This window comes from Volvox carteri, assembly GCF_000143455.1.
Source record: "Volvox carteri f. nagariensis unplaced genomic scaffold VOLCAscaffold_5, whole genome shotgun sequence".
Lineage (NCBI taxonomy): Eukaryota > Viridiplantae > Chlorophyta > Chlorophyceae > Chlamydomonadales > Volvocaceae > Volvox > Volvox carteri.
The window spans coordinates 2,486,827-2,498,831 of record NW_003307548.1 but is presented as its reverse complement, the minus strand read 5'-3'; the positions used below and the strand labels follow the sequence as shown (position 1 = coordinate 2,498,831).

General features: G+C 58.1%; 3 protein-coding genes across 3 annotated transcripts in view; 2 read left to right on the top strand and 1 right to left on the bottom strand.

Annotated features, from left to right (window-relative positions):
• Positions 1-260: 260 nt before the first annotated feature.
• Positions 261-6,992, top strand: VOLCADRAFT_87540 (uncharacterized protein; the record flags this gene model as incomplete). Its single annotated transcript, XM_002947253.1, has 12 exons — positions 261-464; positions 1,266-1,428; positions 1,943-2,241; positions 2,892-3,111; positions 3,829-3,937; positions 4,148-4,410; positions 4,671-4,709; positions 4,834-4,960; positions 5,153-5,723; positions 6,115-6,171; positions 6,587-6,649; positions 6,861-6,992. 12 exons carry the CDS (start codon positions 261-263, stop codon positions 6,990-6,992), a joined length of 2,247 nt encoding a protein of 748 aa, XP_002947299.1.
• A 178-nt stretch (positions 6,993-7,170) lies between these two features.
• On the top strand, positions 7,171-8,715 carry VOLCADRAFT_87539 (uncharacterized protein; the record flags this gene model as incomplete). Its single annotated transcript, XM_002947252.1, has 4 exons — positions 7,171-7,221; positions 7,489-7,507; positions 7,926-7,982; positions 8,330-8,715. The coding sequence occupies 4 exons, from the start codon at positions 7,171-7,173 to the stop codon at positions 8,713-8,715; spliced, it is 513 nt and encodes a 170-aa protein (XP_002947298.1).
• Positions 8,716-11,609: 2,894 nt separating this feature from the next.
• The window catches only part of VOLCADRAFT_103392 (uncharacterized protein), a gene marked incomplete at its 5' end in the record, with an annotated part of 6,521 nt that continues 6,125 nt past the window's right edge, over positions 11,610-12,005 (bottom strand). The window contains one exon of the mRNA XM_002947114.1: positions 11,610-11,762. Coding sequence (XP_002947160.1) covers positions 11,710-11,762 — 53 coding nt within the window. The 3' untranslated portion in view covers positions 11,610-11,709. The remainder of the gene's footprint in view (positions 11,763-12,005) is intronic.

The window sequence follows — 12,005 nt, the reverse complement described above, 5'->3', positions numbered from 1 at the left end:
AAACCTCTGGTCCGCCAGTGCCATCTGGTTTTAGGGCCGCGCAGTTCACCTGTGGCACTGTGCAGACCACCACCGTGCGTAGCCCGCTCTCCACACCACTACTGATATGGTGGCTGTCACTCACCACCTATCTTGGGGTCGGGGGAGACCCAACAGCTGATGAGCTTACAAAGGCCAAGCAGCTACCAACCAGCCTGGGAAGTGAGGATGGTTAAGCATTCTTGCCCTTACACTGTGGGACCGCTGCTTTAGACCACATTATGCTGCCGAAGTCAGCTGTAGCTCCCGGATGCACCCTGAGCATTAACCTTGAGGACGGAGCACAGCCGGGGGACTCGATTAGAGTAAGACAGTCGGAGGACATCACGGGTCCTGGAGCCATGGTGCAGCAGGCAGCTGTCAGGGAGCATCCCCAGCTGGGCCAGCAGCAGGGGCGGACGGTTTTGCGCACAATGCGTTTTCGGGTACAACTTTCCAGCGATTGATTGCTCCATCATTTGGTATGCCAGAGCCATGGCTCCAGCACGAAGCTGCTCTTGGCACTTCCGACAGACGGTAAGCATGCGTCCCATCTTTGTACGGCATGGTTGTTGGGGCCCGGTGACCGCGGTTTCGGCGGCATACGTAACAATGGATAGTTACAGCGAGTCTGATGATATTGTAGAGGTACAGGTAACACATTTGCAGACAATTGGCGTTCCACGCTGCCCGTTGGTCCGGGCCTTACGGTGAACAACTGTCCGAACATATGGCAACTCCTAGAGCCTTGCATTATGCATGTTGCGACCCAATCTCTTACTCTTGCCAACTTCTTTGACATGACGTAGCTTACTAGTTATCAAATGTATTCGTTATCTAAAGGTGTTCATTGCTACCCTTACAACAGTCATGGTCCTCAGTGTAACGCTGTGGATAAGCTTACTTGGACTTATTTCTTTGAAGCATGCCGATTGCCGCGCAGTTCCAATTCGCAACGGTGTTGAGTTTGCACAAGCCCTCGCAGCAGATGACGTTTCAGTCCTGTTAGTAGAGAACGACCTCCACGTCGATGGATCGGCCTGGGAAGGATTAGTCCGGCCCCTCCTATTACGACGTAATGTCACCATACAGGCCTCGCTGGGGACAACTATGCCCATCCTTACTATTACATCAAGTGACAATTCTGTAAGGAAAAGCTATGGAAAAGGTCGCGGCATAGGGCCCTCCCTCCCTCCTTCAATGTTCTCAGTCAACATGGGCACGGTCCCATGACTGTACGTCCACAGGTCCGCCTTGCGGAGGGGGTAACTCTAATGGTGACCGGGTTCATCAATATACAGAACAGGGCGCGCCTGGGGCTGCAGTCCCCAGGTGTCGACCTCCTGGCGCCCTGCCCCGCGAACGAGAGCGGGTCGTTCGTGGTCTTGCAAAATGGCATGCTCGTACATGGTAAGTTTAATCCAGCGATATCCGGAGCAGATTTCAGCTGTGGTGTTGTACCTGCTTGCAGGATTTGGGGGGTGGGCGGGAGGAAGGCCTCTGGCCTAGAATTGAGGCCGAACTCCTGATGAGAATCGCCGTACAGCTGGGGCTGTTGGGATACCGGGGTTGGGGTGGTTAGGCCGTGGGGTGGTCCAGGATGATGGTTTTGTGCAAATTCATTATTTGGTTGCTCCGGGTTCTCTTCTTGTGGGGATTTTCGCGGGGTAGCTTGGCACCAAGAGCGCGTGTGCACCGCGAAGGCTGGACATCCCCGGTACGTTGCCTTTGCAGCGGCCGCTTTGGAAAGGGATGTAAAGGCGAATGAAGCCGCAACCATCCATCTGTTTCCTCCCCTAACGCTTCCTAAACCAGCCCTTTATGTCACGCCTCCTTAAGCTCACCGCTATTGGATACCGGCATGGGTAACCCCGCAACCGCCTTTCCTCCCTTCCCTGCCCGCCTGCTCCATGCTCAACCGCAGCCGTGTGCTGGCCTCCGGGCCTCCAGGCGGCCACGCTGAACAACATGACCCGCCCCGCCGCCTTCCCTGGTGTCCAGCAGCTGCGCCCCACACTTCCCGCCCAGGCCCTCAACTGCTCCAACAGCAGCGACGTGCACCCCCTGGAGCGGTGCTGGCCACTGCGGGGGTTGTACCAGGACGTAGCTATGTCCGGCCAGGACCCCGACGAGCAGGGCCAACTGTGGCCGACCAATATCTTCCTGCGGCTGCTCAATATGCAGTTTGCGTGTGTTGCGGTGATGACGGAGACGTGCCTCAAGGTGGGGCCCATAGGGTTGGGTGAGAGTGAGGAGGCATCACCCGTGGAGAGGGCGTAACTGAGTGGGGTCCTCCCGACATAGCTGTGGGAAGGTGGTGCGAGGTGCCGTGCATACACGGAGGCCGGCAGCTGTTGCCAGGACCGCGGGGTCGATCTGAGGTCTGAGGGATGGGGGTTTGGGGTGGGGCCGCAGCTCCTGTGTGGCGAGGTAAAGGTCCCGCCAGGGTCGTAGGAAGGTAGAGGAAGGTAACGGACACGCGGACAAGCCGGACGCGTTCCGTGGCTGCCAGGGAGTCGGAAGTTCCACTCGCATCCAATTGGCCGCCTCCGGATACACACATCATGTACCTCCCTCAGCATCGCAATCGGTCGGTTGGGAGTCACAATATAATCATCACGGTATCGTCCATGTCTCCAGGGCATCTGTGTGTGTGTGTGTGTGTGTGACCTTGCACTCCTCTATTCCGAAAACCCCCAATTGGACACATTGTCATAGCGTGGAAAAAGACGGTACGATAGCACAGTAGCACGGCACCTGCTGCCTGTGTCATTGCCCTGGCACTCAATATCCCTTACGCCTCAGCGACAACCCTTACCCCACGTGGCGGTATACTTTACGGTACGCTTGTCTCACGCCGGGTGCGGCTGCAGGAGCTGGGACCCACTGCATGCTTTCTGTACATGAGCTCGACGCAGCGAGTGGCGGTGAGGTTGTCGCCGCAGCGGCCATCAGCGCCGGGGCCCTCACTGCCACCGTCGGTCGCCGCGGCGGCAGTGTCCGTGCGACCTGGGGGGGGGGAGGTGTCGGGGTCGAACCGCGGCAGGGCTGGATTACCGCTGCTTGTGGTAGTGCTGCCCTGCGTGCTGGGAGGTGAGCACGCCAAACCCCACCCCCACCCTCCTTGGCATCAGTTTCACTCGTTCGTGGTTCGTCTTCCCCCAACCTCCACCACCGGGTAGACCAGGGGGGGGGAGTCAGCACTACCCGGGGCACACCTCACTGGCGGCCGCGAGCTGCACAGCTGGGAGAGCTGCACTTGCCGTTTCGGGGACGACATTCTGGCCACTACTACGTGGGGAATGATTGAATGGAGAAATGAATTTGGGGGGGGGGGTGTCACTGTTAGGGAGTCTTGGGGGGAAAGGATATGGCAGCACAGGTGCGCACTGCACAACTCCAATGGCATTCAGAGCAGTCGCCAGGAAGGGTAGGTACCACCGCGTGACCTACCAAGCGCCAGTAGCACCAGGGAATATGTTGAACACGCCAACACGCAACTCCCACTCACACTACGACCCGCCGGGATGTACTTGTATTCTCCCTCCGAGCTTGAAGGGTCCCCTTGGGCTGCACCAAACTAGTCCCCTTTGGTGCCCCCCGCCTTTGATGTTTGCGATGTGCTACGTGCGGTGCACATACCTCTTGACCTGAACGTGGTGCCGTACCAAGGATGTACGGACGGCGTTTGCCCAGTTTGCTGCCTTGCAGCTGCTGACCGTTTTTCCCCCCACGCCCACCCCCATCCCCACCCCATAATGATGATGATGATGATGCGATCACACTGCACACCTCCTCCTCCCTCTACAGTTCTCCTCATCACAACTGTAGCCGCGGTATTCGTCTGGTTCCTGGCCGCTCGGTACTGGCGAGCAGACAGAAGAGCCGGGTGGAGGCTGCCCGGGCACTCCGATGGCAGGTGCGTATGTAGGTATGCATGTATGTATGTAGGCGGTGCCACCACCGGGGGCACTAATGAAGGGGCCGGGGAATCAACCACCGCCCATGATAATGATGATTTTTTTCTTTTAGCACCTCCCATCGCCACATGCATTCGCCCCCTTGCGCCCTTTCCCTCCCGGACTTCCCTTTACTGATCGCCCTGTGTGGCCTCGCTGTCCGCCCTCAGCGACAAGCTCGCGGCCGCCTCGGGCGCCGACTCCCCCCCTGCGGGCGCCCAGCTGTGCAAGGGCCGCTCCTCGGAGTCTCTGGATCCTGTGGGGTCCCAGGGGAGCACCGACGTACTTCAGCGGCAGCCTAGCAAGGGAGGGGGGGCAGGGCCCCGCAACCGACTGGACGCTGGGTATGGGGAAGCGGCCCGGCGAGCACATGCGGTGATGTCCAGCACTACCGCGGAAACTGCCGAGGTCAAGGTTCTGGCGGGGACGTCAGGTGAGGGAGGGCGGGGGTCCCGCTACCTCGAGGGCCGCTGTGCAGGTGTGTCCACCACGCGCTTCCCTGCGCGCCTGCACCCGGGTATGAGTGCTGCCATTGCTTTAGCTTGGTCGAGTTGATGGGCCCCGTGTGAAGGGAAAGCTGGGCTGAGGACTTGTGGCCTCCCCATTCCGCCTTCACCCCTCTGGCGGTTACGGTTGCGGTTGTGGTAGGAGGTCGGCTCACGCGTCCTCCACCTCACACTGGCCCCCTGCCAGCGCCTATCATTCTGGTCGTCTTCGTCGGCTCCGTGGCATGTGAGGGACAGGAAGACGTGCGATGTTGGATCTGGTTGTCATTTGAACTATCCTTCCTCCCCATGTGTGTGTGCATGGCCATGGGCGGTTCCTGTACGACACGGTACGGTATGGCAAGCAGTAGGCGGCTACATCCTGGCTCCGGATGCGCTGGTGATTGTGACCCCCTTCACTCCGCACCGCTCCGACCTGAAGCTGGATGTGCAGTGCGACACGGAGGTCAAGCTGCTGCCGGTGGTGAGGGGCCAGGGGTAAGTGGGGAAGGGGTCAGGTAGCTGAGTGGTTGGGGGTAAAAACTTGCAGAGCGCGGGTTTGTGCTTTAGCGGGTTGGCTGCGCCCGCGTTCGCGTGCGTGCATGGCGTACTCCCCCTCGCGAGGGCCCCCTCCGCACTCCCACATCACACACGGTACCCTGTACCCGTTACCAACCACCCCGTACCCAGCCCCTCACCTGTCCAACGTCACCTCCCCGGCCCCGTTACGTGCACTTGCGACTCGAGGAACTTTGGCCGCGTGGTGGAGGGTCTGTACGGCGGGCAGCGTGTGGCGGTCAAGCTGGTGCCCGACCTGTCCCAGTGGAGCGGTGCGGGCGGGCCGGCAGCTCTGCAGAGCTACGTGCAGGAGGTGGAGGTGCTGGGTCGCTGCCAGCACCCCAATGTGGTGCGGCTGCTGGCGGCGTGTGTGACCCCGCCACGGCTGTGTCTGGTGATGGAGCTGATGGACACCTCCCTGGACCGACTCATACATGCGATACCACAGCCGGGGCCGCCACAACAGGCAGCGCCAACAAGTACGGGGCAGGAGGTGCAGCTAGGCACGTCCTCTGTGCGAGGTGGGGCCAGCAGCAGAAGCGACGGCTGCGGCTGCGGCGGCAGTAGCGGCGGCGAGGGCGGTCGCGAGATTAGCGATCGGGGATTCATGCTCATGCCGCTGGATAAGGTGTTGCATGTGGGGCTGGAGGTGGCCCGGGGCCTGGAGTACCTGCACCCCACGATTGTGCACCGGGACCTTAAGGTAAGGCAGTGGGGGGAGGTGAGAGAGGCGCGCGTGCTGTTCGGGACGCATGGATGTTGGGGGAACATTTTTGCCTGGTGGCCTCATTCACGTCATGCGTGTGCGCGGGTTGGAAGGGGTTGTGAGGGCGCGTGGGAAGATGCGATGCGACGAGAGAAAGGAGTTGGGGGTAACGGCTGTTTATATCTCCCCACACGCGCGCAATCGCACTACCTAGTCCCCGGGCCTCGTATGGAATGAGTGAAGGAACTGCGGAATGTTGGCCCGGTGGACCGCTATCGGCCTATTGCCGCAATCCTGGGTCCGCTGCAAGCCCTCTTCGCCATTCACCCTTTCATCACTCGCCATCGGCCCTCCTCCCCCACCCCCTCCTCCACCGTCCCCTCCGCAGCCAGGCAACGTGTTGCTCAACGACCCCTATGGACCCCGACCGGTTGTGAAGCTGACGGTGGGTCGAGAGGGGTGGGGCAGTGACAGGGGGAAAGGGAGAGAGGAGGAGGCTATTGTTGACTGGGGGGGGTGCGGGGATTTAGGAAACATGAGGACTTACTGTTAGGAGCTCACGCGAGGGAGTGTCAAATCCCGGGCGCTCCGCCTCCGCCTCCTCGTCCATCTCTTGATCTTTGTGCTACTGCTACTGCTACTGCTACTGCTACTGCTAACGCTAGTGGTGCTTTGGGGACACCTACATGATGCCGGATAGCGCACGTCACTGCGTCGGAAGCCTCCGCTTCCCCTTTCTTTGCTTGGCAGTGTTAGCTCCCGAGGTGGTGGGAGGTTACTCAGGGTTGGGTATTGAGGACTCCATATACCCTGGAGCCTCTCCTTCCCTTCCTCTCCTTGCTTGGGCCCTCTTCCCTCAGGACTTTGGTCTGTCCCGGCTGCGCAGCAGCGTGCTGGTCACCCGGCACCCCGAGGCGGGCACGGTGAGAGGCCCGGGAGGCTTACGGGCGGGAGGGGGAGGGGGGGAGGGATTGTGTCATGTCGCTTGCATACGTTCCGCGTCGCGTCTTGCCTTCGAAGCCTGGCTTGCGTCCTTTGTTGCGCATGACGTTCTCACTGCGTACTTGTGTGTGTTGGGGAATTTTAGGTGGGGTTAGGGTGGGGATGTATGTGCGTGGTGCCTGCCACACATAGGTGTGCGCGCATGCATGGGGGCAGCGCATGTCCACGGGGCAACAAACACAGTCGGTGGGTGTCTTCACAGCGTTGTTGAACCTGTGGGACGACGAAGCTGCCTGCCCGCGAGCAACATTGGTACATGTCTAGATAATGCGAAATTTGCTGATGCTGATATTTTTATAATGTAAGACAAAAGCACGAGACTTGCGTGTTTGAAAAAACGTCTTCGAAAGAATTTATTATCTCTAATCCTACCATATATGTCCATTATTCAAGTAATGTTTTACCGCGCTTGCTTGATAGGTAATGGGATTGCGCTCTAAATATGATCAGCATCGTTTTCTCTGATTTCTGTAAGTTCTGGGATTCACTGGAGGTGAGGGTACGTCTCATTTGGAACCTGCAACAAAGAAAGACGGTGCTCTGCGTCTAGAGCTCCAGTGAAAATGCTAATGAGGATTGCATTTGACCCCTCCTACCTGGGTGAGCCGGGCTGGCCTAAGGTGCCCCCCCCCCACACACATCTAGGGTGGCCCCCAGCTGGCATACCCAGCTCAACAACCCCTTGCCCACCTGCCCCTGCCTCCCTCCCTCCTCGGTCCCTGGTGACGGCCGTGTGGCCTTGCTCTGCCGTGCTCTGCAGCCTCCGTACATGGCGCCAGGTAAGGAGGCGTACTATACGGGGTTCAAGCCTGACGCATGGCATGCCCAGTCCATCTTTCTTTGGTCGCTTGTCTGTCTGTCTGTCCGTTTGCATGTCGATTCATTGCATCCGGCACTTGGCACCCTTGTGGCCGACCTCACTGGGCGCCCGTTGAGGGCAGGAGAGGGGATGATTCCGATGACTCCGATCTTTGCAAAGACAGCCCAGCAGCATGCATGGTTTTCTGCTGCTTTGTGTTCCCTATGCTACCTGCTCGCGTGTGCGCTACCTCTGGGCCCAAATGGGTTTCATGTATGTACGTATGTATGTCAAGACAGAATATGCACCGCAAGTAGGCGGCGTGTGCCAGTTGCCACGAAGCTATATCTTGTAGCTGAACCCGCTGTCCCTATCACGGGTTGTGCACTCCCCCACAGAGTTGTACGATATTACGAACAACGTGGTCACGGACAAGAGCGACATGTACAGCTTGGGTGGGTGTTCAGCTTGGGGTCGCGGTGACGAGTGCGTTGGTGTCTTTTAGGTGCAGGCGCTGATATGTTGTCGCAACTTCAGTCAAAGCCGTGCTCCTTTCCTTGCCAGGGTCGATCCCGCGGCTGTTTTTCTCCCTTCACCTCCCCTCTGCATCCTTTCCTTCATCTCCCTCCCCTCACCTCCCCCCCTCCCTCCCTTTTCCTGGTCTTTCTCGCATGCAAGGGTGCACTGCTCCTTTCCTCTTGGAAGAGCGCTTTCCTTTCTCTGACTGACTCCCTCCCCCCTGGCCCCTGACCCGCCCTGTCAATCCCTCCCTCACCCCTTCCTGGTGTGTGAACTTGCCCAGGTGTGTTGCTGTGGGAGATGCTCAGCGGCCTGGTTCCCTGGCAGGGCTGCGACCCGCTGGTGGTGGCCTACGCGGTCACCATCAACCAGGACCGCCTGCCGCTGTCCAACATACCGCCCGAGCGCCTGCCGCACAAGCTGCAGCGCCTCATGGAGAGGCTGTGGGACCACGACCCGCTGCGGAGGCCCGCGGCCGCCGAGGTGGTCAAGCAGCTGGCCCTCATTCAGCAGGACGTGGCGCGGCAGGAGGGCAGACAGCTGGTGGCTGCATCAGTGCAGCCGCAGCTGCAAATCCACCTAGACCCGCAGCCCCAGTGCGAAGTGCCGGCCCAACAGCCGCGGCAGCAGCAGCCACAGCCGCAAGTCGATGCAGAGGCAGCTTCTTAGCACCCTTCACCAGTTATGTATGCAGGAACTCCACTAATATAAGTACGGCAAGAGCTGTACCTTAGCAGCTTCATGGGGGCGCGGACGGGGCCGGGGTGACTGGGGCTCCGGCGCAGACCATCCGGTGCTGGGCCCGCTCCACCTCGTTGCATTCCGTGGAACTGAGTGAACTGGACTGGACTGAACTGGCGCCCTCGAGACTAGGGAGCTCTTGTCAAGGTACTTTACTGACACGACCAGGCTAGATAACCCAACCCCAACCCCGAGCGGTAGAAATGCGAACGGGGGAGTGGAAGCACGGCATTGAGTGCGGTGCGAGGCGCACCGAGTTATTGGGAACCAAATTATACCCACATAGGTACCACCTCGGTGCGGCTGTCTCAATATTCAGAACCATGTTGTCACACACAAGAATGGCAGATGCACTCCCGCATGGTGTGTGCGGTGGGTTGCGGACGCTGCGGCTGGTGTTTGCGCTAATGTTTGCGTGCGGCTAGAGCCGATATGCATGCAAATATGGCATGGGTGTAGAAGGCCCCCGTGGGCCCCGCACCTGCATGCTGAGTTGACAGCCCTTCGAAAGCAAACGCAACATGACGAAAGGAGATGATGGTGTGAGGAGCGCCTCTCGACGACCATGACGCATAGCCCACGTCACGGCACTGCTTAAACTGCATTTGCGTGGTTGCATTTGTTATTTTATGGCTTTAGCTGCAAGAGCGATGTTCGGGCAAGTCCTTTTCTTGGCTTGCTAGTGCTTTTGTCTGTATGTGTGTGTATGAGAGAGAGAGAGTTAGGGAGTCGGTATCGAAGCTTCAAATGGCAATCCCGTGCCATAAAAGTATGTCTGGTACGGCACGCATTAAGCAACGTATGCAAGCTCGAAAATCACTAATGCATAGCCTATGTACAGGAAACCGCAAGGAAGCACGCCTGGAATGCAGCAGCAGCACAGTCCCCCGGAGAACAGGAGTGCTGATCCCTAGGCTGCACCAGGTTGCAGGGGGGAATGTACTGTCCAGACCTCATCTGGTGGGCTTTGGGTGGTGGGGCTGTGCACCCTCCATGGCGCGCACATCCACAAGCCACAACCTTTCCGTACGACATCATGTCGACGTTGACTTTATGTGGCCCATTAAGAGGCCCAGTCGGCGGCATTGCGAACTTTGCCCCTCCAGGACCTCTTGGTGGCTTGTGTGTGTGTGTGTGTACTGGGGTTGGCGTACGCAACTTTATAAGGGCTTGCGGCGCGAGTCCCGTAGCTTTGTTTCCCTACCAGGGGGGTATAGCGCTGTAGCTGAGCTCACAGCGGTGCGAGTTGTGCGAAATGTCCGTTGGCCCCAGTCAGTCTTGCATGTACGTCTTGCGTCCGCCTATCAGACCTGCTGGACGTTAGCAGCTGCCAAGTCCCTAACCTGTTAATTGCGGCTTCTGAGCTGATCAGGGACTTCAAAAAGGACAAATGAACATCCCCCGCCCCCTTCCCGTCGTCGCCTGCCGCTGGTGAGGCCACCCACCAGACGGGACATGAAGGAGGCCCCGCAGAGCCCGTGAACGTTCCCCGCGTCTGCAGCCCCCTCCCTCCGCGCGCGAGCTTTGTTTCCTCTGCGGCGACGCCCGACAGGGATTCCCACGGGGAAAGTCAAGTCTAGCCAGGCGGCGGCAGTGCACGCATGTCCATAGACCTGAATGATAATGGGCCCTGAATGGATGCGGCGGGTGCGATAGATACCCTTTCATGTGTGGATTCGCACGAGTATCGCGCTCCCTGGTTTAACGGTTAAAAAATACTCCTGGGACTGGTCTGAATGCCAATGCCACAAGGAGTTTTGGAACATTTGTGCGGAGGTAGAAGCTTTGCAGCTTTGTACAAGCTGTCAATAAGGACCCTTAATAATCCCGGACTGGAGCATTTTTTTTAAATGCGGTGATTTGGGGTTACCTATGCCCCGGCTAACCGCATGCGTCCTCAGGCCCATGGGTGCTTGCAATGAGCAATTGAGACCGAAATGAAGCTGTTTTGCAGGGGCCCCTTGCCATTTCCTCATATGCGCATTGACTCCTGACAGTGCGCGGGGAGCCCTGCTCGTTCTTTTGGTTGTTTCTCGTGTATGCATAGTTCGCCTTGTGTGTAGTACTCGGTGCTGGGTACTTAGAGTTCTTCTTTTTAATGTATAGAAAATCTGCCTGTCTGTCAAGGTTACTGGAATAATGAGGATAGGATCAGCGGGGTGCAGTTCTTCCTCGCTGCTCGGTTCGTGAGGTGTGTGCGCTCGGTATGTGCGTGCCAACATCCCGAATTACATCGCAAAACCAATCCCGGCAGATGTGTTCTTGTTGTAACATTTACCTCCAATATATTTGCAGGTCATGCGGTACACCATCGTCACCCGAAATCTCTTTTGGGGCGGGGCCCCAGTCATGTCAGTGTGTCAGTGTGAAATTGCCATAACGCAATACTTCGCCCAGCTGTAAAGCCTTCTGCATAACCTTGCCTAATCTCTATTACTAGGCATCTTTAAGCAGCCCCTCGCAGAAATGTGTCGGGTCGTACTGTGCCGAATAAACACTCCGTACAAGACGCCCAAAGCCAGGAGCGAGTTTTAACGCGCGGATGCGCGCGTGCGATTCGCAAAATGCGCGTGTATAAGTGTATATAAATTTTCTTGGCGAAAAAGGACGAGGTGCGCCAGCGCGTTGCGCAGGTGGGCACGTTGGCCACAGCCGCACGCGGCATGCAGGCTGGACTATTGCGTGGCTGCTTTGCAGTAACTGAAAGCACCGAAAGCCTACGTCGTAGCTTGCAAGACTGGGCTCGTGAAACTGCCGCGGGAAGAGGAAGCGTCTGGCGAAGAGGCAGTTGTGTGCAAGCAAACGGTCGCGTTTTTGGTAGTGCAACGTATACAGCACCTTGTTCAGAGCAAAGTCAAATTACAAAGTTGCGCAAAGTATAACATACATAAACTTAATTAAACATAAGAACAGATAAGACGTTTAGAGCCTTGTCGGTGACATGGACGCCGCTGTTGGCTTGGAACAGCTATTTGCTGTGCATAGGGACGTGCCCGCGTTAGCCGTGTTGCAACAGCTCAGGATGGATTTCAGCCAGCAACAGCCTCAACAGCTGCTGCACAACCACCGGGAATGTCTTCAGTTGGGCACGTGTAGTTTTGGTCGGCGGGGTCGAGCATCGTACGCATTGCGCACAGAAACCAAGGTGCAGCGTCTCTGTAACATCGCCAACATATCCGGTACGCGGTGGCAGGCTTGCCGAGCACGAAATGAAGGGG